At 35.2% G+C, this 26153-nt stretch overlaps 1 protein-coding gene across 1 annotated transcript in view; it reads right to left on the bottom strand.

Annotated features, from left to right (window-relative positions):
• Positions 1 to 26153, bottom strand: part of GLCCI1 (glucocorticoid induced 1) — a gene marked incomplete at its 5' end in the record, with an annotated part of 105331 nt that overhangs the window by 55002 nt on the left and 24176 nt on the right. Inside the window, one exon of the mRNA XM_080817979.1 lies at positions 16813 to 16964. Within this exon, the coding sequence (XP_080674105.1) occupies positions 16813 to 16964 (152 nt within the window). The remainder of the gene's footprint in view (positions 1 to 16812; positions 16965 to 26153) is intronic.

Here is a 26153-nt window from a genome sequence, read left to right as displayed (position 1 = left end):
CCTTTGTTCTTCTGATAACAGTATACAAGAATAGCTTTATAACTAAGTATAAATATAAATTGCTGTTTCACTTGTTAACAAATAATGTACAAAAGAAAAGAGTTCAGCTGAAAAAGCTTTAGAAATTCAGTGACAGCAGCACTTACATGCTCAAATATTTTTATCACACTTCAACTACACAGCAAGTTATGTGCTCATTAGGTTAGACCAGTTTCAATAGTGTGGTCTGTGGACAAGCAGCATCAGCCTCATCAGGGATCATGTTAGAGATGCAAATTCTCAGGGTCAATCCCAGAATTACTAAATCTGGTATTCTTAGATAAGGCTCAGCAACCCATGTTCTAACAAGCTCTCCAGATGATGGTGATGCAAGCTAAAGTCTGAAAACCACTATTAGAGTAAGGAAATAGAAATGAGTAAGAAATAGGGGTGACTGGGTGGCTCAGTGGATTAAAGCCTCTGCCTTTGGCTCAGGTCATGATCCCAGGGTCTTGGGATCGAGCCCCACATTGGGCTCTCTGCTGGGGCTCTCTGCTCAGCAGGGAGCCTGCCTCCCCCACTCTCTCTGCCTGCCTCTCTGCCTACTTGTGACTTCTGTCTGTCAAATAAATAAATAAAATCTTTAAAAAAAAAAAAAGAATAAGAAATAGATTCTGCACTCAAGGTCCCAGACTAACCATATATCCACTCATTTTTCTTAGAGGCTAATATCCATTAACGAGTATAATATCAATTTGCATATAATTACATGTCTGGAAATTAACATAAGCTAAAGTAAATATCATTTGGAGCCATGTGGAAAGTTACATTGATGGGGAGAAATTTTTCATCACTGAGGAACCTTAAACAGTAGACCTTGCAAGGGTTAACATGCATGAGTATTTAAGCAAAATGCATAAAATTTGTCATCTAATTTAATTGGGCCTCAATATGCTCAAAACACAACTGAATGATAATCTGTGAAGTAATGGTTTGTGACTTTCCAGATTAGTACCAAGGAATTTATTCATAAGACTCAAGAAGGTGTATTTCTTAAGTTTAAGATGAGGGGAAAGGGTGGGTGTTGGTGAATTGCAATTTCTGAAAACAGGAAATACCACAGAAATCAAGTATTGCATCTGTGTTCCATATGATAAAATGAAATAATCTGCCTTACTCTGTAAGAAATGCTAATTTGAGAAAAAGCAATCATAAATGTGCCGAAAACCTTCACAATATTCATAGTAATTCTATTTCCAAGAATTAACCTGAGATATACACCCAGAGATGCACTGGAAATAAATTAAATGTCTATCAGGAGAGAAATGAAAAACTGTGGCACATTCTTACAATGTAAAATATTATATGGACTACAATCCCACTTTAGTAAGCAAATACACACAAAGAGAAAAAGACTACAGAGAGACATTTCAAACTATAAATAGTAGTGAGAATTCTAGATAATGCTATAGTAAATCCATAAATTTTTTCTTTGGCTGAATGAGAAAAAAATCAGGGAAAAAAAGACTTAAAACCACGCTTAGGAATATTTAGTGTCATGGGAAAATGCTATGACTTATTAAAAAGATTACAAAATACTACCTATCATATCATCTGAATTCTACTTTTAAATTGATTTTTTAAGGGTAAATAATCAAAATATAAAATTATATATATCACATTGTTAAAAATAGCTATGTCTGGATATTAGCAATACAGGCAACTTATTCTGTGATCTTTTTGTATTTTCTAAATTTTCTACAATGACTACTGTTTTCAAAATTAGAAACAGCATTTAAAAAAATTAATACTGCTATGCTACAGGATTGGTAAGTATGGCTATATATCTACAATGAGAAAGCCCTCCTAACTTTAGATATAAATGTCAAATCTATTTTGGAAGACAGGTTACCCATAAATTACATGTAAGTTAGAATGGCACTATACATTACATTAAATATTTTTTAGTAGACTGGTCTCTTCTGACTAGGGGATTAGGGTTTTCTCCAAATTCCAAGGGTCTAAACATAGATCACCAACTATCAGCAATGGGAACAGAGTTAGAGACTTAAGATAAGCAGGAACATTTTACGTTTAGAGTAACTGAAAAGTGAAGGTCATTGAAATGTCAAATACTCAGAAATATTAGTGGAAAGTTATTGATGAAAATACTGACAGGAAGTTATAATTCAGTTCAGATATGCCTTTCATGGTACACTTTAATTATTTAAGAGAAAAAAATATCTATAAAAATGTTCTCCTGAAAAAGTTAAACAACAGAGCTAACATATGATCCAGTAATTCCCAGAGAAACAAAAACATGTGTTCACACAAAAAGGTGCATACAAATGTTCACAGCAGTACATGAACTCATGAATGTAGAAATAAATTTTATTAAATACCCTGGAATATTAGTTAGTGATAAAAAGGGATAAAATACTGATACATGGTACAGTATGGATGAACCTTAGAAATACTATACTCAGTAAAAGAAAGCAGATACCAAAGGCCCCATATCGTGTGAGTCCATTTATGTTATCTGTTCAGAATGTACAAATCTACAGAGGCAGAAAGTAGATTTGTGTGTGTCTATGGCTGAGAGAAAGAGGATTCAGGGAGAACAGTGAGTGACTGCTAATGAGTACAGTGGTTTCTTTTTAGAGTGATGAAAATATTCTAAAATTGATTATGGCAATGGTTGCACAACCCTGAATTTAATATATTAAGAACCACTGAACTGTATACTTTTAATAGGTGAACTGTTTGGTATATAAATTATATCTCAATAAAACGGTTCCAAAAATAGTTAAGTCAAAGAGGCAATTATAAATCAGCCTCATTTTTCAATTAAAAGAAAAGCCATGTATTGTTGAATCCAAAAGTCTCAAGCATTATTTGCATCTTCTCAAAAATAACTGATATTTTCTGTCACGCTTTTCTTGCCAAGTTTCAAATCACACAGAGGCACTAGTCAAGTACTAGAATAGAAGAGGCCAGGAGGGACCGTACATTAATAATCTATCCAGTTAGGTTTCTCAAGTCATGTTGAGAACATTTAACAAAAAAATTAAAGACATAACATAAAGTGTACAATGAAAATACTATTCTCTGGCTTCCTACAGAAACAGAGTTACTAATAGACTCTCCACAAATAACGAGCTTCCACTTTAACTAAAAGGGGATGGTTATGTGAGGAATTAAAAGTATAAGCAATATTTCAATTTATTACTTGGTATTTTTACCTAACAATAATACCCTTTCTGACATGTTCTATCACTAATATTGGGAAGGGATTTAAAATCAAATAAGGAGATCTAATTTTCGGTTTTTAGAGAGCATTAGAATGTATTAATTCTTTGGTGTTACAATCTTTTAAATTACAATTTACCTTGGTTGCTGGGTTTCAAAACTTTTTTAAAAATAATATATACCCTAACACTTTAAATAATATATTTAACAATCACATTGGAGTATCTGAATTATCCAAGAGATAAACTACCTTTGTTGTTTCTTGATAGCTTTTAATATTTAAACAAAAATCTTTCACGCCTGACAGAAAATCAGCAACATAAGTGACTACAAGATATCATCCAAAAATATTTCCACACTATCCCAAAGTCATAAAAACTAACAGTGCTCAACTGATTGCATGACTATCATCAATAGGATACCTAAGTCATGAGGAAAGAAGACGTTTTCTTAACAATCTATCTCCACTTTCCTGTAACTGGACCCACCAATCTGAACTGCCATTTCTTATTGGTAAGACTGCGCAGGAGACAACAATAGCTACTTACGACTGAGTGAATCCTGACCTACCAGAAACTATTTATTGTTTCAGACCCCTATCATGCGGCGGAGCTATCTCTGTAATTCCTATGCCATCTCCTGCCAATTCAGACTTAATGCTCATAATTGTGTATCAGTTGTTGACATTAGTAATAATGAGACTTTCTCTGTCACTTAATTCACTACCATTATATTTAAGCCTCCTGACAGTAAAATATTATAGATTCTAATACAAAGCAAACTAACATTTACCAATATCTACCATGTCCTAGATATGTGCTAGAAGCTTAACATGGATTATTTTATGTAATCCTCACTGCAATAGGTACCAGTGTTATTCCCTAAAAGCTATGAGAATTCCAACAGCAATGAAAACTCACTCAGTTTATACTAATTCACTCAGTTCATACTAATGTTTCCCGGGAATGTGACAAATCCTATCCCAATCATTCATTTATACAAAGTAGTTATTAATAAGTTGAAAGGCATGTTGCTTTCTTGTACTATGCCCTTAGCTATTGACTTAATTCTTAAGTTCTTAAAGCTTAATGTCACTAACATTCTCTAAGTAAATATTGATTATTTATTACTATTACAGGATTTTTGACAGAAAAGTGACGGGTTAGAAGTTATAAAAGGACGAGAACCAATGTACCAGACTACAAAGGTCAGTATGGTAGAGTAACAGGGTTGTTCCAAATAAATACAACCTACTTCATAATTTTACCTACAGCTAAATTAGGGATAAAGGTATGGTGGAAGAAACTAAGGAAAAGAGGTTAATTCTGTTACCTGGTAAATGTTTCTGGTAATGGGAAGAAATCCAAGTAGATGGATAATATGAGTACGGGTGAGGCTCTTCACTAAAAACCTTTTACTTTTAAAAGAAATAAGGGGCGCCTGGGTGGCTCAGTGGGTTTAAGCCTCTGCCTTCGGCTCAGGTCATGAGGATCGAGCCCCGCATCGGGCTCTCTGCGCAGCAGGGAGCCTGCTTCCCTTCCTCTCTCTCTCTGCCTGCCTCTCTGCCTACTTGTGATCTCTGTCAAATAAATAAAATCTTTGGGGAAAAAAAAAAAAGAAACAACAGAAGAATGTGTTAAAAAAAAAAAAAGAAATGAATTTACTACCTATTAAAAATTATTAAGTAGAGGGGCGTCTGGGTGGCTCAGTCATTGAGCGTCTGCCTTTGACTCAGGTCATGATCCAGAGTCCTGGGATGGAGCCCTGCATCCTTGGGTTCCTTGTTCAGTGGGAAGCCTGCTTCTCCCTCTCCCTTTGCCCCTCCCCCAGCTTGTGTTCCCTCTCTTGCTGTCTGTCAAATAAATAAATAAAATCTTTAAAAAATATTAATAAGTAGTATTTTGAGTTTCTGATAATTTTAGAATTAGTGTTTGAAAATGATGAATATTAAATATTTTAGCCATGGGTTTTAGTTTTTCATCAATACAGCTGAGTATATTCCTTTGGTAACCAAAAATATTACTCCCTAAGTTAGGAACATGACTACTTTCATGTGGACTGTCAAAACTCAGGATTATACAATCCTCTGTCTCTGAATTAGCTAATAGCTGAAAGAGAAAGTAAAGGTGATCTTCAACAGGAAGGACTCTTTATACATTCACTCAACAGCCAGTTAGGGACCAGCCCAGTAAAAATAACAACTTGGGTCCCTGGAACACAATCTAAGAGGCCAAAACGGCCAAATCTTTAGACTTGTTTCCATTTCCAGAGAAGCCTCCCACTCCCCAAAATAGTTCCATCAACTGTTGCTTCTTAAACAAACTTGTTTAACAAGGACACAGGAAACCCAAACAACTGTATTAAGCATGACTTCTGGTCAGGAAATGAGTTTTTGATCAGAGTGGTAAAACTGAAAGTTCTCTTTCATATCTATTACTATTTGAGGTATATCATCCACTCCTTTGATGCAATTCCTCCCTAGCCAAGCTCCTTTCACAGAGGAAGGAAAAGGACAGATTATTTTTTTTTAAACTTTTTTTTTTTAAATTTTTATTTATTTATTTGACAGACAGAGATCACAAGTAGGCAGAGATGCAGGCAGAGAGAGAGGGGGAAGCAGGCTTCCTGCCGAGCATAGAGCCCAATGTGGGGCTCGATCCCAGGACCCTGGGATCATGACCTGAGCTGAAGGCAGAGGCTTTAACCCACTGAGCCACCCAGGTGCCCCCAGATTATTTTAAATGTTATTTCAACAGCAAAAAATTTATGTGTTTTAGTTCAGAGTTGCTAACTTTATTGATTGTGGCTAAAGCCAAATGCAAAGTACTTACTCCAGATCTGATTCTTAAAAATAAATAAAAATAGGAGTGCCTGGGTGGCTCGGTTGGTTAAGCATCTGACTCTGATTTCAGTTCAAGGTTGTGAGATGGAGCCCCCCTCCCCATCGGGCTCTGCACTGGGCATGGAGCCTGCTTAAGATTCTCCCTCTCCCTCTCCCTCTGACCACCCCAGCTCTATAAATCAGTCAATCAATCAATACATTTCTGGTGGCACCTAGGTGGCTCATTTGGTTAAGTGACTGCCCTTAGCTCAGGTCATGATCCTGGAGTCCCAGGATCAAGTCCCACATCAGGCTCCCTGCTCAGCCAGGAGTCTGCTTCTCACTCTGACTCTCTCTGAGGCCTCTCATGCTCTCTCTCTCTCATTCTTGCTCTCTCAAATAAATAAAATAAAATAAATCTTAAAAAATAAATAAACAGATAAGTAATTTCTAGAGAAAGATGCTGGCATGGAGTTAGGATCATAATACTCCATACATTCAAACCTAATAAAATTAAGAAAAATAAATTAAAATGCAATTTTTTGCATTTTTGGCATGCTTAAATGTTTCTTACTTCAAATTTTGAAAACTGATTTTGAAAAATAAAATACCGAAGAAAAACATCATCTGGAAAATAAAAGCAAAATGTGTAGAATTTCGCTTAGGATCTAACCATCCCATCTCTTATTCTTCAAAGAATACAAAAGGTAAATGAGAAAAATTCTGGAGTCTTCTCTGATACCAAATTTGGAGGGAAAATAAATGAGGGGAGTAGATTAGATATCAAAGTGGAAAGATTTATGTACAGTAAAAGCTATTCTCAGATCACTTGCTCATCAGAAATTTTTAAAAAACTGCCATGTTCACCATACCATTGTTCCCTAACAGGGAAATATGGCAGAGGACTCCAAAACAAATAAATAAACAGATACAAAGATAAATAAATAAATAAATGGTGCAAAGTGAATTATTTCCAGCAATCAGCAAGATTAACTAGAACAGAAAGACAAAAGACAAAAACAAACTAAGAAATAAAAAACATGGGAAAGAGGTGGGAGAAAGGAGGAATGAATTTCCTCTTGAAGTTCCCCTTTCTAACTGTGAATTTACAGTGCCAAGGCCACTAGCCAAACATTCACCTATCTTTCACTCTCTCTGCTGGTAAATATAAATAATAACACCAATTACTTATTGACATTTATTTTTTTTTAAAGATTTTATTTATTTATTTGACAGACAGAGATCACAAATAGGCAGAGAGGCAGGCAGAGAGGAGGAAGCAGGCTCCCTGCTGAGGCTCGATGCGGGGCTCGATCCCAGGACCCTGGGATCATGACCTGAGCCGAAGGCAGAGGCTTTAACCCACTGAGCCACCCAGGCACCCCACTTATTGACATTTAATGTGTTGGTCCCTATTCTTAGCATTTCAAATATATTAACTTAATTTAACCCTTATGATAACCCTATGAGGTACAATAATATCCCAACAACAAATGAGAAAAGTGAGACACTGAGGTAAAGGGATTTGCCCAGAATTACAAAGCTGGAAAATGCTGGAGCCAAGATTCAATACCAGTTTGCTTCCAGAACCAGAGCTCTTGACCAATGGAAGAAAAAATTAATAAATGAAACAGTTTTCAATACTAATTTATATTACGAAAAGGTTAAATTCAGGGGAAAAATAGGAATCAAGATACAGAGTATCTATAATAATAAATAATACCAACCAAAAGGAAGATATAATGGACATAAATCTTTATACATTTGTATTATTAAGATATATAAAGCAATGGTCACTGGAAACATACATCAGCAGAAGTTTTAATTCAATAACTGCCAGCTTATGATGGAACAAACAGATATAAAGGGGATATATAGAAACTGAATAACATAATTAATAAGGCTGAATTAACATGTAATGAATTCTTTATCTAGAAGTAAAGACGATGCCTTGTTTTCAAATACCCAAAGAGCATTAAAAAAAAAAAAAAGAAGATCTTATATTAGGCCACAAAGAAAATTTCACTGACGTTTCCACAGATACATAATTCTATTTTCTAAATACAATAAAGCTAGAAATTAAATTTTTACTCAGAAATTTTAACCATTTAGAAATTAAAAACAAAACAAAAAGTCTCATATACCAAACAGCATATCAAAACTGAAACTACACAATATCTTGCAAATACAAATAATGGAAACATTATATACTAGCCAAAGCTGAACTCAGAGAGTAAGTCTTGGCATAAAATACCTATATTACTGAACAAGAAATACCACACATATGAAAATCAAGCATTTATCTCTAGAATTGAGAAAAAATATATAGACTCCAGGAAGGCAGAAGAAAGGCAATGACAGAGCAAAGTCAGACAGCAATGAACTAGGAAAAAGAAAAATAAGAAAACAAATTTCAACACCTTAATTTAAAAAAAAAATACTATATAACCTAATAAATTTAATCACTCAAAACACGTATGCAATATTATAAGTGAAAAAAATAACTACAGAAATACAAGAAATTAAAACAATTATATTAAGAATATTTTGTGAAACTATGCAAAATACTTGAAAAGCTAGATGAAATGGGTTATATTCAAATGAAAATACTGAACAAAAGAAACAGAAACTAAAAGAAACCAAAAGCCAAAGGGGTGCCTGGGTGGTGCAACTGGTTAAATGTCCAAGTCTTGGTTTCCACTCTGGGCATGTTATCAGGGTCCTGAGATCGAGCCCTGTGTTGGGCTCCCTCGGGATCTGCGCTCAGTGTGAGTCTGCTTATGACTCGTTCTCCCTCTCCCTCTACCCCTCCTCCCTATGTGCAAGCACTCTCTCTCTTTCAAATAAAAATAAAATCTTAAAAAAAAAATAGAAAGAAACCAAGAGCCATGGAAAAAAATTGAGACTTTACTAAAGAGTTACAATCTGAAAACACACTAGTCTAGTTAGCTTCATAGGTAAAATCTTTTCAGACTCAAATAACAGATAATTGGGATGATATTTTCACCATTTGTGCCAGAGCACAAAGGAAGGAAACTTGCAAAATCTTTTTATGAAGCAAATATGACACTAATCTAAGGATTACATTATGAAAAAGAAAAAAGTTCTCATTTCTGAATTCTGAAACAAATATAAACAAACACTTCATTTGCCACTGTATATATATATATATTTTTTTTAATTTATTTATTGGACAGAAAGAGATCACAAGTAGGCAGAGAGGCAGGCAGAGAGAGAGGGAAGCAGGCTCTCCGCTGAGCAGAGAGCCCGATGCGGGGCTTGATCCCAGGACCCCGGGATCATGACCTGAGCCAAAGGCAGAGGCTTTAACCCACTGAGCCACCCAGGCACCCCGCCACTGTATATTTTAAAAAAGGACTCCACAAATAGCATTTATTCCAAAATGTAGTCATGACCAATTATTAAGTAATCTATTAAAGAAATTCACCATCTTACAGATAATGAGTCAAAACAACATATTCACTTCAATGATGCAATGGCATTTCACACATAAAGAATCACTTCCAACTTAAGAAGAAAAACAATTAGTAAAATGAGTATACTTAATGCTACTCCTGTCAGAGTGAATGCACCACTTCTTTAAGTTTATTGAGATATAACTGACATATAGCATTATATTAGCTTCAGGTGTAAAACTTGGTTCAATATTTGTCTATGTTGTGAAGGGATCAGCACCATAATCCTAGCTAACACCATCACCACTCACAGTTATGGGAATTTTTTCATGTAATGACAACTTTTAAGATTTTCTTTCTTACCAACTTTCAAATATGCAATACAGGATTAGTAACTATAGTTGCCATGGGGCACATGACACCCCCTAGACAAATTATTTATTTTATAAATAATTTTATTTTCACCCATTTCACCAACCCCCCCCCACTCCCAGCAACCATCAATCTGTTCTTTGTATCTGCGAGTTTGTTTTTTTTTTTTTTAAGATTCCACATAAACATGAGATTATATTTGATCACGTTTGTCTTTGTCTTTGATTTATTTCACTGAAGTATAATGCTCTAAAGGTCCATTCATGTTGCTGCAAATGACAAGCTCTCATTCTTTTTTTTTATGGCTGAATAATATTCCATTGTATCCACACACAGCACAACTTCTTTGTCTATCTGTTGATAATCATTTAGATTGCTTCCACACCTTGGCTACTGTAAATAACTGTCCAAAGAACATGGGGGTGTATGTACGTTTTCGGCTTAGTGTTTTGTCTTCTTTGGATAAATACCCAGAAGTAGAATTGCTGGATGATATGGTAGTTCTATTTTTAATTTTTTGAAGAAACTCCATACTGTTTTCCATAGTGGCTGCACCAATTTATATTCCCACCAACAATGAATAAGCATTTCCCTTTTTCCACATCCTGGCCAACATTTGTTATCTCTTATTTTTTTCCTAACAGTCTGACAGGTGTAAGGTGGTATCTCACTGTAGCTTTGATTGCATTTCCCTTATCATTAGTGATGCTGAGCATCTTTTCATATTCCTTCTAGTTGTCTAAATGTCTTCTTTGGAAACATATGTATTCAGATCTTCTATCCATTTTTTAACTAGATTGTTTGTTACTTTGCCATTGAATTATAGGAGTTCTTTGCTATTTTGGATATAATTTGTAAATATTTTCTCCTGTTCAGTAGGATGTCTTTTCATTTTGTTTATGGTTTCCTTTGCTATGCAGAAGCTTTTTAGTCTGATGTAGTCCCACTTGTTTATTTTTGCCTCTGTTGCCTTTGCTTTAATGTCAAATTCAAAAAATTGTCACTAAGCTATGTCAAAAAGCTGTGTTTTCTTCTAGAATTTTTTTTATGGTTTCAGGTCTTACATTTAAGTCATTAGTCCATCTGACTTAAACTTTTGTGTATAATATATGATAGTGGTTCAGTTTTCCCAACATCATTTATTGAGGAGCCTTGTCCTTTCCACATTGTATATTCTTTCCTCCTCAGTGGTAAATTGATTATCTATGCACAGGTTTATTTCCGGGCTCTGTTCTCTTCCACTGATCTAGGTGTCTGTTTTTACACCAATACCACACTGTTTTGATTATAATAGCATTGTAATATAGTTTGAAGTAAGGAATTATGATGTCTCCAGCTTGTTCTTTCTCAGGATGCTTCAGCTATTCAGGGTCTTTTGTGGTTCAATATAAATTTTAGGATTGTTTGTTCTATTTCTGTGAAAAATGCCACCGGAATTTTGACAGGGATTGCACTCAATCTGTAGACTGCTGTAGGTAATATGAACATTTTAACAATATTAATTCTTCCAATCCATAAGCATGGAATAGCTATTTATCTGCGTCTTCTTCAATTTCTTTAGTCAATGCCTTATATAGTTCAGTGTACAGGTCTTTCACCTCCTTGGTTAGATTATTTCCTTTTTTAAAAAAAATTTTTATTATGTTAGGTTATTTCCTACCTATTTTATTCTCTTGATGCAATTGTAAATGGGATTTTCTTAAAATGTCTGATACATTATTAGCATAAAGAAACACACAATTTCTGTATATTGATATTGTATCCTGCAACTTCATATTGAATTCATTTATTAGTTCTACCAGTCTTTTGGAGTTTTCAGGGTTTCCTATAGAAAATATCATGTTATCTGCAAATAGTGACAGTGTTACTACTTCTTTTCCTATTTGGAAGCCTTTTATTTCCTTTTCTTGCCTAACTGCTCTGGCTAAGATGTTCAATACTATGTGGAGTATGTGGAGCGGGCATCCTTATTTTGTTCCTGATGTTAAAGAAGAAGTTTTCAGTTTTTCACCATTGAGTACGATGTTAGGTATGGGCTTGGCATAGGTGGCCTTTATTGTGTTGAGATACATTGTCTCTATACTCATTATTTTGAAATTCTTTTTTTTTTTTTAAAGATTTCGTTTATTTGACAGAGATCACAAGTAGTCAGAGAGGCACCCAGAGAGAGAGGAAGGGAAGCAGGCTCCCCGCTGAGCAGAGAGCCCAATGTGGGGCTTGATCCCAGGGTCCCGGGATCATGACCTGAGTCGAAGGCAGAGGCTTTAACCCACTGAGCCACTCAGGGGCCCCTTGAAAATTCTTTTTTAATCACAAATGAATGCTGAATTCTGTCCACTGCTTTTTCTGCATCTACTGAGAAAATCGTATACTTTTAATCCTTCTGTTAATGTGGTATATCACACTGAATAATTTTCAGGTGTTACACCATTCTTGTTTCCCTGGAATAAATCTCACTGATTATGGTGTATGATCCTTTTAATGTATTGTTGAATTAGGTTTGCTAATATTTTTCTGAGGTTTTTTACATTTAAATTCATCAGGAATATTGTCATATAACTTTCATATTATTTTCATAAAATTTGTCTTGTTTTGGTGCACCAGCTCTTTTTTTTTTAAGATTTTATTTATTTTGACAGAGAGAGATCACAAGTAGGCAGAGAGGCAAGCAGAGAGAGAGAGAGAGAGGAGGAAGCAGGCTCCCCGCCAAGCAGAGAGCCCGATGCGGAACTTGATCCCAGGACCCTGAGATTACGCACGACCTGAGCCGAAGGCAGAGGCCCAACCCACTGAGCCACCGAGGTGCCCCGGTGCACCAGCTCTTTACAGCTTCTTCCCATAGTAAGTTTCATGGCCAAACTTAACTTTAAGTGGGCAGAGAAGTAAAATCCTATCATGTGCCATGAAGAGAGAATGTATATATTTGTGAAAAGCCCTCATCGCTACTCTACCTAGGAATTCAGAAGAAACACCTGTTATTATTGCTTTAAGCTATTTTTACTGTTTGGCCACTTTATAAGAACTATATGCATTACCTTCTCATTTGAAAACATGCTCATGTTCAGAACTTTAAATCCATCCAGAGATGAAGCTTTAGACTATATGGTGAAAACTGAGAAAATATTACTGTCTGATTACTGTAACCTTAACTATAAAGTTCAATTTTAAGAGTCTGCAATAATTTTTCTTTAAAAAAAGGTTGTATCTGCAAGGCTAATGTCTTAGAGTAATATTAAATTCCACAAATGGGTTTTTAGTTTTTATTTCTATTAAGCTATACAGATTATTCTAATAAGCTGGCAATGATCCATGTCTTCACTGGCCTTAAACGTGTGAAGCTGTTTCTCTTTTAGTCCTCAGAATAAATGCATGATTCTGCAAACTGGGTATTGCTAACTTCAATTTATAGAAAAGGAAAGTGAAGTTTGGACCACATGAAAGTTAATTTAGTGGGCCATGATTATTTCCCCAATATATCATTCAAAAAACTGCTAACATACCACTTTACTGAAAAAAACCCCTTAGTGAGCACTCATAATGTCAACAGATTCTATACATAATACTTTATTTGCCTCAACATATATCTACCTGTCCATCAATTGATCTTATTTTTGATTCATTTCAAGGCAAGCTGCAGACAGCAGTACACTTCACCCCTAAACATCTGATTAGAGTTCAACATTTGTTTACTGCTCTATATGTTTAAAATTAAGTTATATAGTAAAATACACAAGTGTATACTTGTATACATTCTGACAAATACATTCACCCACATAACAAACACCTCTATCAAGATATAAAAAAACTTCCATTCTCCCAGAAGGTAGGTTCTCTCATATTGGGCCTTGATTTGAACACATGATCCATCTCCAAGGTCCATGGTATTTTTCACAACACTATGCTACTTCTTTCTAAAAGGTCCAATGTGTAAGTATATTAAACATTAAGAATTTTATTCCTAACCCTCAATAATTACAGTAGTTGAAATATGAAAATATGAAAGGAAGAAAATACTAGAGACACCCTCCCTCAAAACCAGACAGCCTCGATATTTAATATCTGTAGTAAACAGACTGTACACATTCCCTCCACTGACTTCCCCTAAATAAACAAAAACTTCTACTTGCCTCCCTAAGAGCTCAAGAGTTAGCCCAAGAAGAATGGATGTGGCAATAAAAAAAAAAATCAAAACATTTCATATGTTCATCTCTTGTATCTTTAATTAAACCAACAGAGGCTTGGTGGCAAGAACATTTCTTACGCTTAAGTGTCATATGCTTTAGTGGTTACTCTGAGAGGCAGTGGGGATTTGGAGAAAAAGCAAAAGCTTTAGAATTAGCCAAATCTGGGTTCAAATCTCTTGATTTAGTAGCGATATAAACAACAAATTACTTAACTTCTCCATGCCTCAGTATCTCATCTGTAAAATGAGGCTTATGTTTTACCTTACTTTCAATGTCCTTTCTCAAGTATCTAAATGGAGATCCATGCAGACCTCTGCCCTGGACCTCAAGTTTTAGGGGCAACTTTTGGCCCTCTTCTAGTCACACCCCTCCTCACAGGTGAAGAGATCATAGGTCCAAAAGAACATACACACCATGAGCCCACACCTCTGCCTCAGTCTATGCCCTGGGTAATCTAGACCCAGGAATTCCTTGCCTAAAAAGAGTAGCCTTGCCTCCAAAGTCTGAAAGAACCTATACCCTGGGTCTCATTTGCTGAAGGAATATGAATGAAGCATAGATGGGAGGATGGGGCGGTTGAAACGTTATGTGTGAAGCCATCCCTCAGAGAAGAGAATGGTGTGTGAGGTAGGAAGAGATACAGGTTTAGGCTCAGAAGGCAGGATGTGCTCAACGCATGCAGACATATTCTGGCATGTACGTCTGAAGAATCCAACTTCTCAGTTCAAACCTAAAGTTCAAGGTCCACAGGGTATATTTGTCAAAGTGGGAGAAAAAAATATATTTTATACACACACACACACACACACACACACACAAAATACATTTATTATTTTAACTTATATGTACATGGTATGTTGGTCTTCATTTAAATTTGCATTACAAATGACCCTATCTGTATCTACTACCAATAGGTATTGACATAATCACTTTCAAATATTATCATATTTAGTCATGTAACATTATCATGAACTAGGCTTCACTAACCCCGTCATGCAGATAAAGAAACAGACAAGCTTAAGAAACCCTTTTTTCTATCTCTACCTCGCTCTCTTAACTCTCCAATATCTGCGTTTCCTCCTGTCATATCATCAATATTACACTTTCCAAGATAATGTGCCCTTTATTCCTAACTTGAGCCCCTCTTCTCCATGATCTCTCTTTAGCACCTGACAGTGTTACCAATTCTTCCTCAGAACATCTTTCCCTTGCTTCTAAGGCTAGACTATCAGTTCTCTTAGGTTTTGTTCTTTTTCTGGCTCCTCTTTCTGAATAGTGTCTGCATAAAGTACATGTTCAATAAAAAGTAGGATTTTTTTCAAATCTAAAAAGAGATTTTATCTTGAAGTACAGTGCCAGTCACTCTACTAACTAATACATGCACACACAGCATTCCATTTATCCTAAAAACACCATAAAACCGAAGCTCAGAATGACTGACTAACTTGTGTCAGAAACCTGGCTCCAACACTTTCTGGCTTTATGATCCTGAGTAAGTCACTTACCCTCCCTGAGTTTCAGCTTCCCCATCTGTGTCATCTTGTAACGTTCTTATGAGAATTAAATGAAACTCAGGATATAAAACACACAGCACATGATCCATCATCAATAAATGTTAACCCCCTCCCTCCTCTTCCTGTTGCTTCCAGATGAATATATTAGTTTTCTCTTTCCCTCTGTGCATTTCCAAAGACTAAGTCCTTGATCTCTTGACCTTTCTTTATGTTCCATGTCTACACTTACCACACGTGTGAACCCAACTCCTCCAGAAAGGTGTGCCTGAATTACCTGCATCCATTTCTAAGTGTCCAGGCCTACATCTAAGTTTTGCTAGTTATTTCTATTGGAGAATCCCACTGCATACCATATCAACTGATCCTTTTCCTCACAAAATGAAGAACAGAAAGCAAAAGACCGGGGGTGTAGGGGAGAAGCATAAAATGTTACAAAGACAAAACTGATATGAGGAATGATAAAGAAGCTAATTTCATGGTTTCAACTTGCTGAGAAAATTACAAAAATTGCAAAGATCCTCATAAATCATGTCCAAAATTTTCTCCCTCTTTTCTTCAGACATGAAGCTCTAATCTTTCCATTTCCCTAATCTACAAAGCCCAAAATCTTCTCATTCATTTTGATTCTCTCACATTGAAGTGCTTTATTCATCAAACATCTAATTATATACTATCTTCTATTACTGATTTTCAGAAATTTATATCTATGTTCCTAACTATGCTCCAAGTTCTTTAACACCAATAACCATCTCTTATATTTTTAGTATTCTTCATAATGCTGATTGACCACTATTATGAAGATATGGCCAAGAACTCAGGAATCATAAATTAAGATGTTTTCAGACTTTTTCCTGACTTAGAAGGAAACACTTCTAAAATCAAAAAGGCTGGGGAACCTTCGACATGTAGAAAAAGTGTGACAAGCCATGTGTTAATATTTTACAAATTATGTCCAAGAACAGTGCAAACTTTTCTCCAAAACGTATTAATAATTTTCTCATATAGATACTAGTTATTATATTAATTTCTTTAAGCAATTCTTAAAACCATGTCTCAAAAACCATGTAATATAGACTTATGTGCTATTTATTAAATTTTAAATAATTTAAAAACTTTTAAAACCCAAATGACAAAAAACAAAGTTTAAAAAAGAAATGGCTTCCTTTTTTAGTTGAATATATTTCAAATTTGGAAAAATTTAATGAAATTACATTTTCTTTAATGTGATCAAAACAGAAGAACTGCAGAGTAGTAAAACTGGTTTTGATTTATTTTACCTGAGTAGCTTTATCTTTCATGCATGAAGGGTAATGAACATGAGGATCCCGTGGCCACTGTCCTGTGAGATAAGGTCCTGTTATCGTATCCAAAGAAGAGGTTCGCCTTATTGTGCTAGAGGTTCGAACTTGCTGAGATTTTGGCCTGTCCACTATAAAAAGTGAAAAAAAAATAGATTAGTCATGGACAAATTACGTGAAATTTAAAATTATTTAAACTTCATAGCTTATAGCGAATGTCACCCTGTCAATTTTCCCTAGAATATGTATTTACCATAAAAGCTCCCTTCTATGACCTGATGAAATTTGTAGACCCTCTCTGAGGAAAAATACGTTTACATGTTAAATCTTGCATATCCTTCCAGGGCTGTCACAGATGCTGTGAAGCCCACCCATTTTAGAGACCTATTCTAAAACCTACCCATCTTTGTCACTGCCATTACTTTAATTAAGACTCTCTCATGTCTCACCTGGACTGCCAGTTTCCTAACTGCTATCCCTGCATCCATCTCAATTAAATCTTACAGGGCTACCTCCCAACACCACTAAAAAAAACATTTCTGTGGTTAATCATTGCCTTTAATGTAAAGCCTGCATTTTTTACAATTTGGCTCCCACAGACCTCTGTGTTTAATGTCTTGCTACTCCTCTATAAATCCACACTAACTACAAAGTGCCAAATGAACTAACTGCAGTTTCCCAAATGTAAAACACTCCCTTCCCTGCCTCTACACATTCTATTATTTACTGAGCCTAGAACGCTCTCCTTTTTTTGTTCACTTGACAAAGTCTTATATCCCAGACCAGTTTTGGTGTCACACCACCTCTGTGAAACTTTTCCCAGTGTTTTCTTTCTCCATCTCTACCTCTGCTTGCATGCAACCCTAAGTTTGTCTTTTTCCCCAACAAGAACATACGTTTAGCCTCTGCATACGGAAAAGGAGTCAATGCTCAATACTGATTTGATCAATTTATTCACAGCTACACAAAAATAACATGTATAAAGAACTCTATATTTGAATTCAATTTCATCATTTACGTATGAAGAATCTGAAGCCCAGAGGGATAAAACTGAATTGTCTAATGAAAGAGAACTGCTAACAGAAGAAAGAGGTAAAAAGGAAGCAAGATCTCCAGACATTCTATGCCATTCAATCCATCTACCACAACCACCTACTTCTCTCCATTTGGGTAACTCTAAGTACTTCTGTTGAAAATTAAAATTATCATAATGAACTCTACAGTTTCTTTACAAAGAAATTATAGAGGTTTTCATATATACATCTCCAGTAATTCACCACGGATGTGCTTTCTATAATAAAACCCCTTGAATTACAAGCTCCAAGGCTCAAAGTCTTATTCAGGATTATATCTCACATTGAACTAAAATGCCTTGCACATTACAGACAAGAGACATTTGTTACTGAACACTGTTCTTTAACTATCTTCCCGAAACCAGAATACATAGTTTTTTTTTTATTAGACAACAAAACATAGCATCCTAATTTCATTTCACCATGGGCAGAGAATCTAGGATGACCTACTTCTACCTACCCTTTGCAATTACCTGAATTTTCTTTCAATTTTTATAAACACTTCATAGGTCATAAAGAAGATATATTTTCTGTTTTCAGAATATATAGCTCTTTATTTGTCTTGTACATCAACTGAAATAAAAATATAGAATATAGGAATAATATAATTACCAGTGGATCTGTCACAGATTTAGAAGAGAACTCTCAAATTTCTAAACTACTATTGAGAACTAATAATTCTCATTCTTTCCTGCAATTTATTTATTTATTGGAGAGAGAGAGAGAGCACACGAGCATGGGGGCAGGAGCAGACGGAGAGACAAGCAGATTCCGTGCTGAGCATGGAGCCTGACAGAGGGCTTGATCCCAGGACCCTGAGATCATGACCTGAGGCAAAATCAAGAGCCAGATGCTCAAACAACTAAGCCACCCACAGGCCTGTCTTTCTTGCAATTTTTTATCATTTATACTTGAGTTCTGTGCAATCTAACACATACTGATCCATGATGTCATCATCATGGTTTGCACACTTCACCATTATAATCTGTTCCATTTATCACTTTTTAAAACTCTTTTAAAGGAAACATTATGACCCCCTTTTGCTCTCTATTATAATTTGCCTGGATCCCTATTCTTTAATTTTCCATTTCCTTCAATCATTCTGTTTATGCGTGTCTCTTGTATACAGTATATAAACTAGGCTTTTTGGGGGGGAAAAAAAAACTTTGTAGTATGCCTTCTTGTAGAAAGTAAATTTACCCCACTTACGTTATTGCTATAAAAAGTTTAACTTGTCATGTAACTTTTTTCTTCCTATTTGTGATGCTTCCTTGATGTGTGTCCTGTATTTCAGTTTTTTTTCTTCTCTCTTCTTGTCAAAACTAGTATCTATGTAAACTGTTTTTAATAGTAGAAGTTATTTCTACTAATTCTTTGAAGAATTTTTTTCCTGGTTATAAAAGCAATACCCACAAATATTAGTAACTCTGGAAAACATGTCTCTCATAATCTAATTTATAATAATTTCTTTAAAAGTTTTAGAAGTTACTTTATATTCCCTCCACCAGCAGGACACAAAAGACAAAAACATATTATCCCTTAAAAAAGAGCCAACATTTATAGTAGTACACTACTAAATTAAAAAAAAGTCCTACATAAAGGTCAGCTATAACCAGGAAAAGAAGAACCATTACATGTGAAAAACCTGTGCCTAAACTTAAATTGCTCCAAACTATTAAAATGTTGTATGTACTCAACTTACAGCTATTAAAACTCCTCCTAACTTGGAAAACAAACTATAGGGGCCATTTTTATGTTTTATAATTAAGAATCTATATAAATAGGCCCCTTGATCTATATATTTTAATTTGTATTTAGTAACTCCTACTATTTATTTTATCACTGGACCTTTGCCCATCACTCTCAAATGATCACATATTCTCCTCTTAGTATCCTGTGATTAGCTACTTTGTCAGAACTGTGGTCTTCAAACCATTTTGACTAAGTACTCCTATTGGTAAATAGGCTATTTATTTATAAATGTGGTATATACTATATTACTAATATGCTAAATTTTTTTAAGATTTTATTTATTTATCTGACAGACAGAGATCACAAGTAGGCAGAGAGGCAGGCAGAGAGAGAGGAGGAGGCAGGCTCCCTGCTGAGCAGAGAGCCTGATGTGGGGCTAGATCCCAGGTCCCTGGGATCATGACCTGAGCTGAAGGCAGAGGCTTTAACCCACTGAGCCACCCAGGCGCCCCTAATATGCAAAATATTATAAAACAGACAAAACAAACATATATAATATGGAATACAAAATTAAAATATTCATGTATTAAAAAATAGAAATTATGGTGTTTTCTCCCTGTATCTCAACAGATGGCCCCACTCACTTTAATAGACCTGAAACTGAGTGCTAGACTCAATGCATAGATTGGCCACTTAGCTCTGTCTAGTTTCACGATATTACCCTACTGCTTAATTGTGTTAAGAATGTGTAAATAAGCACCAGGTATTACTAACGCCAAAACAAACAAATAAAAAGGTCTCCCTTGAAAAGAAAAAATAAGTTAGGACAACACAATATCCATATCTTGTTAGAAAATTCACTCTACCTGTCATTTTTTTCAAGAAACTGAAGTATATGAAGCAAATATTCTTGAAAGTTCCTATTTCAAGCATATTCTTTAAAATAAAGATTCTCACCACTGCTCACAACCAGGAAAATGTCAAAGACAGGGTATTATTAATTTCCAAATTATCTGAAGTGTAAAAATTCAGAACAGGTTTGAAAATTGGCGAGGATGGTTTCTTCCAAGATATGATTAGTCATAATAAGCCCATTTATCAAATATCACTAAAGCCTTAGATTTAACAAAAGGTTTATCATAAACAGTGCAATTCTATTTCAACAAGATGACCTGTTACTATTATCCAAACTTCCATGGCAGTGAGTTAGTCTTTAACTGCCTTATATCTAAGCCCTGACTCTCACAAATTTTATTTATTCATTTCATAGTATCTCCTACCAATTCAGGTTTTACAATGTACTGCACTAAGGAAAATCAACACTGGTTTTGAATTACTTATATATTCAACACAATAAATTGTTTATTTCATCATTACAGTTGTTATTAGAATATGTATTTATTTTTGAATTGGGTAATCACAGTATTTTTCTACTAATTATTACAAAATTACCTCAATTCAAGTTAGATCAAACAAGAAGACACCTTATGAGCTAGAAACAAGCATTACTAGGGACAATTTTTTAATTAATTTACAAGAGCTTGAATAACCTAATAAAATTGCTAAAATAAAGATTCAATTATACTTACATAAAGTATGAAAGAAAAGCAAATAAATACTTATTCTCATTACTTAAAGTAAAGAGGCATCACGAAAACAGTACCTTCATGAGTGGTGAAAATAGGTAATCATTATTACTAAAGAAAACTTGCTAAACATCTACCATATGGAAAGTACTGTTACATGTACCAAGGGAAATTACAAAATAAGTTTCAGACTCTCTTCAAGGAGTTTATATACTGGTTGGGGAGATATGATACATATAATTGAATTGTAATATAAAGCAATGTATATATGGCAAACGTACACCAATGAAGGATAAGAAGGCAAACAAGGCAAAAAATAAATTATTCAGCAGATAGCAAGAATGATGCTCTCCAACTACACCAAAGGAGTAGTAAGAGTCTTTGCCATGCTACTTACCAGTCCTGTTGCTAATACCCTTACTTAAATATTTGAGGATAAAATACAGAATAACTTCAGCAAAAAAAAAAAAGATAGGGAAAAAAAATCACATCCATTTCCAGTACTATCATCCTTTTAACAGAACCAAAAAACGACTGTTGATAGCCACAATATGTAAAAAGTCTTCCTCATTACATTCATCTAAAGGTTGCGCTTTCCTGTCCCTCTTTACCTCCCTGAATAGAAAGCCACATGGCAGCAGCAGTTGGTAGGCCTGGGCCTCCTCGAGGTACCTACGGAGGACTGTACAAAATAATTCTGCTCTCTAACAACCAAATGGAAATTCAACTTTAACGTAATAATAATAATAAAAAAAAAAAAGGTTTGAAGGCAAGAAATTCTATATTAGGGAACCCTGAATTTGAATAGCAAATTAAGCATTGTTCAAAACGGGCAAAACCTGCCGAAGCAATATAACATGATATTAAATTAATTTATCTTTTCCCAACAATTTTTACTTCAGTGGTAATGCCTGAAGATTTTCTGGTTAGTGAGTTTGGAAATCTCATGCCTTAAGAAACTAATCTGCAGTGGAAAACAAACTAAAACTTCCACAAGTTAAAAAAAGAATGTTACTGAATATTGGAAACTTAAAAGAACTTTAGCTATGAAACAAGCCACCACATCTTCCAAACTAACGTAAGTGGCAAAGACGATACAATATTTTTGAGTGCCATAATGTAGCCACACAGAATGTAAACCACCAGGCAGAATAAAAAAAGTGCTCATATTCTTTCTTGGGCTATTAACACACATCAACTTTTTCATACTACATTCAATCTACATAAGCATTATCAATCCTCTGCGTTTAACTCTCAATGAATGATTATTAGCCAAAGCTTTCCATTTATACTTATTACATAAAGCACATGTAAACTTAGAGAAAGCATTTAAATAACTGTTTAAAACTTTTTGAAAAAAGCTATTACTTCTTCAACCATTGTGTAACAACTATAATTCCATGAAACTTAGCCATTACAATACCATGAATTAACTGCTTCTTTCTTTATTCAAAATCCATCATTGATTACAATTGTAAAGAATCTTAAACCATGCAATGGAGTAAAATGCTTAAACTAAGTACTAATCCGAATCTTCCAGCTGTTTGTATCTCAGAACTCATAAAACTAGTTTTTAAAATGCCACATTAACAGTGCTAGCCAACAGTATCAAAACATACATCTATGATATTCTGTCTTAAATTTAAGCTTCTGAAGTGTGTAAAATCTTATCATTTAACAGTTATCATAGTAAAAATAATGTTTATCACTTAACTTTGTTAACATTCAAAACAAAAACAGTCATTAAGTCCTATTATGCATGTGTGTGTGTATGCATATGACTTAAATTACCTAGTATTGATTAGAACAATGTTAAAAAATGCTTTAAAAAATTGGCAATGCTTTTTAGCCACTACAACATTAACACCTGGGCCTGCCTGAAAAGTAAAAGAAGCAGCTTTTTAGTATTTCATCTAGAAATGAGATATTGGGAGATCCTAGAATAAAAAGACACAAGACCCTCAGACAATTCAGTGGTGGACTAAGCGATGGAACTCAAGGATGGGATCCTATGCGGCTTTCCATATAAGGAGAACCAGGCAGCTTGTTCAAAATGCAAGTTACCAGGCCACACTCCCAGAGATTCTAATCAAGAAGTTGGATGGAACGAGGTATCAACACATTTTTTTTTTAAACCAAACCTGACTGATTTAGATGCATCATAAGGGTTGGGAAACACAGAAGTCCTAAAGCAATGCTTCTCAAAGTGAAAGACTTTTGTTAAATATGCTCATTTCTGTGCCTGATTTCTTACCAACCATGTGACTGACACTCTCTGGTAGTGGGATCAAGAGATCTGAATTTTTAGTAAGCATCTCAGGTGACTCTTAATGCTACTAAAAGCTTAAGAACCTATGTCTGAAGAATTGGTACTAGATCCTTTGGAATTTCAGGTGCTAGAAAATAAAACCCTTCGGAGCACCTGAGTGGCTCAGTGGGTTAAAGCCTTTGCCTTTGGCTCAGGTCATGATCCCGGGGTCCTGGGATTGAGCCCCGCATCAGGCTCTCTGCACAGCAGGGAGCCTGCTTCCCCCTCTCTCTCTGTCTGCCTCTCTGCCTACTTGTGATCTCTGTTTGTCAAATAAATAAATAAAATTAAAAAAAGAAAAGAAAATTCTTTTATGACAATAACTTACTCCCATTTAAAACACTGAAAGTTTGACTACACATACCTAAGGAAATATCCTGCTGCAAATATATCACCCAATTCTTTGAAATCTGCTCCTAGCAGCTAAACTTCTAGAATCTAATACTTTTTATTTTTATTTATTTTTTTTAGGGGGGGGGTGTGAGTGGTGGGTTGAGGAAGAGGCAGAGGGTGAGAGAACCTCAAGCAGGTCCCACCCCCAGCATGGAGCCCAGGGCTCCATCTCATGACTCTGAGATCATGACCTGAGCTGAAATCAAGAGTCTGACACTTAACCAACTGAGCCACCCAGGCGCCCCTAGAATCTAATAAATTTAAACACTCATCATCTCCTTCAAAATGTCATTTTCTAAACTTAGTCCCAGCCATGACATAGAAACCTTCAAATTTTAATACAGAGCACTCTAGGCAGAATGCTTAGGGGCATCAGACAGATGCAATAACAAAGTTCAATAAAGCTTCTTTTGGACAGAGACCTTCCCACCCAAACAGGGTATTTTGCATGCAAATAAAAGTTAAGTACAATAAAATCTACTTCCTGAAAAATATGAGGAAGTCTGAAAAAATATATTAAGTAGGTTCCCTTATAAAATGAAAGTGCCAGAACAAAATTAAATTGAATATATAAGCAAAGTTAAATGTTAATAATTAATTTGATTAACGTATTTAAGCCTGAGTTAATTAAACAACTTTTACCAGAAAATCAGTGAGCTTTTCATGATGTCAAACTTAACTCATTCATATTATAACTTCAATCTTCACCACTGAAATCAAAATAACAAATTAATTGAGCCAACACTGAAGACATTAAATTGCCTTTTTCAACTTGAAATGATACAGTTCCTGATCTAGTGGAGATCACAAACAACCATAAATAAATACAGGCTGGAAATATTCCTCCTATTGGCTCACTGAGGTTAACCATAATTTTGCTAAAGATCTGTTATCAGAGGTTTGCATCAGTATTTCTGTAATAAGACCTCTTCCTTGAGAGTTATAGTTTTAAATTATTATCACCATCAGAGTTTCTCCTTGACTTTAGTCAGTCTCCTTTGAACTCTTCTCAACTAGGCCCTAAAACTTTTGGGCTTCCATGTTTGTCTCTGCACTATCCAATTTTAGAAAGAATTCCCCATCCTCAATTTCTGATCACCCTGGATATCTGATCAGGTTCCTCAACCTCTACCCCTCCCCATATGATAGCTGATCACCCTGGTCTACCTTTAACGATAATCCTGTGAGATCTGTTTAGCCAGAATCCCTCCTTACTCCAATGTTTCCTTCCTCTATAGTAATTTTTCTTCCACTAATACTCACCATGCCCCTTGCCTAGAAATCCCCACCAATCCTTGCTGTATTCAGAGTTTGAGCCCAATCTCTCTCCCTGACACCAAAACTCCATTGCAGTGGTCCCTACACCAATCATGACAGTCTCCCTGAATGAAGTTTGCTTTACCTTTCTTTAACAAGTCTCATAAATATTTTTTCCTTTAACATCAGTAATTTTCTCCTTACCTGACAGTTACAGAGAATGATTTTTATTTTTTATTTTTTTTTTAAGATTTTTATTTATTCATTTGTCAGAGAGAGTGAACACAGGCAGAGGCAGAGGGAGAAGCAGGCTCCCCGCCGAGCAAGGAGCCCGATGTGGGACTCGATCCCAAGACCCTGGGATCATGACCCGAGCCGAAGGCAGCCGCTTAACCAAGTGAGCCACCCAGGCGTCCCAGAGAATGATTTTTAAAATAAATTAGCTAAAAAAAATTTTTTAACTGTATAAGAAATAATTAAAAACTGTAGAAAGGAGACTAGTATACTTCTCTAGCCAATCTAACATTAATATTGCTTATCTAATAAAATTACTAGATTCCGTTTTCCAAAATCAGTATAGTCCAGGCACTTTACTAATGGCCTTTACGGGTCTTTCTTCCTTGACATATAAGAATATGAAAATACACTGGCCACCTAAAATAAAATCATCAAAATTAAATGAACTTCAGATAAGAGAAAGGAAGGACACGAGATCTGAACATGTTATCTGAAATCAAACTAAAGGGCAAAAATTGAAACCCTCTTAGAGTGGGTAGATTCTGAAACACAAATCAACCAGACCTGGAATTCTGCCACAAAGGCAATCTAGAGAACATGCAGAAATGACCATATGGCTGCCCTCCAGAAATCTGGAAAGGAACCAATCAAGAAGTTGACAAGAGAAACAAACATGCTTCTGACCGAATGAAGCCTGACACAGCCTGTAACCTGAGGTCTGTCAAGAAAAACAATTTTTAAAAAAATGTAGTCATGCAGCCATTTAGGAACAAC

This window comes from Martes martes (assembly GCF_963455335.1).
Source record: "Martes martes genome assembly, chromosome: 11".
Lineage (NCBI taxonomy): Eukaryota > Metazoa > Chordata > Mammalia > Carnivora > Mustelidae > Martes > Martes martes.
This window is presented reverse-complemented; position numbering and strand designations above follow the sequence as displayed.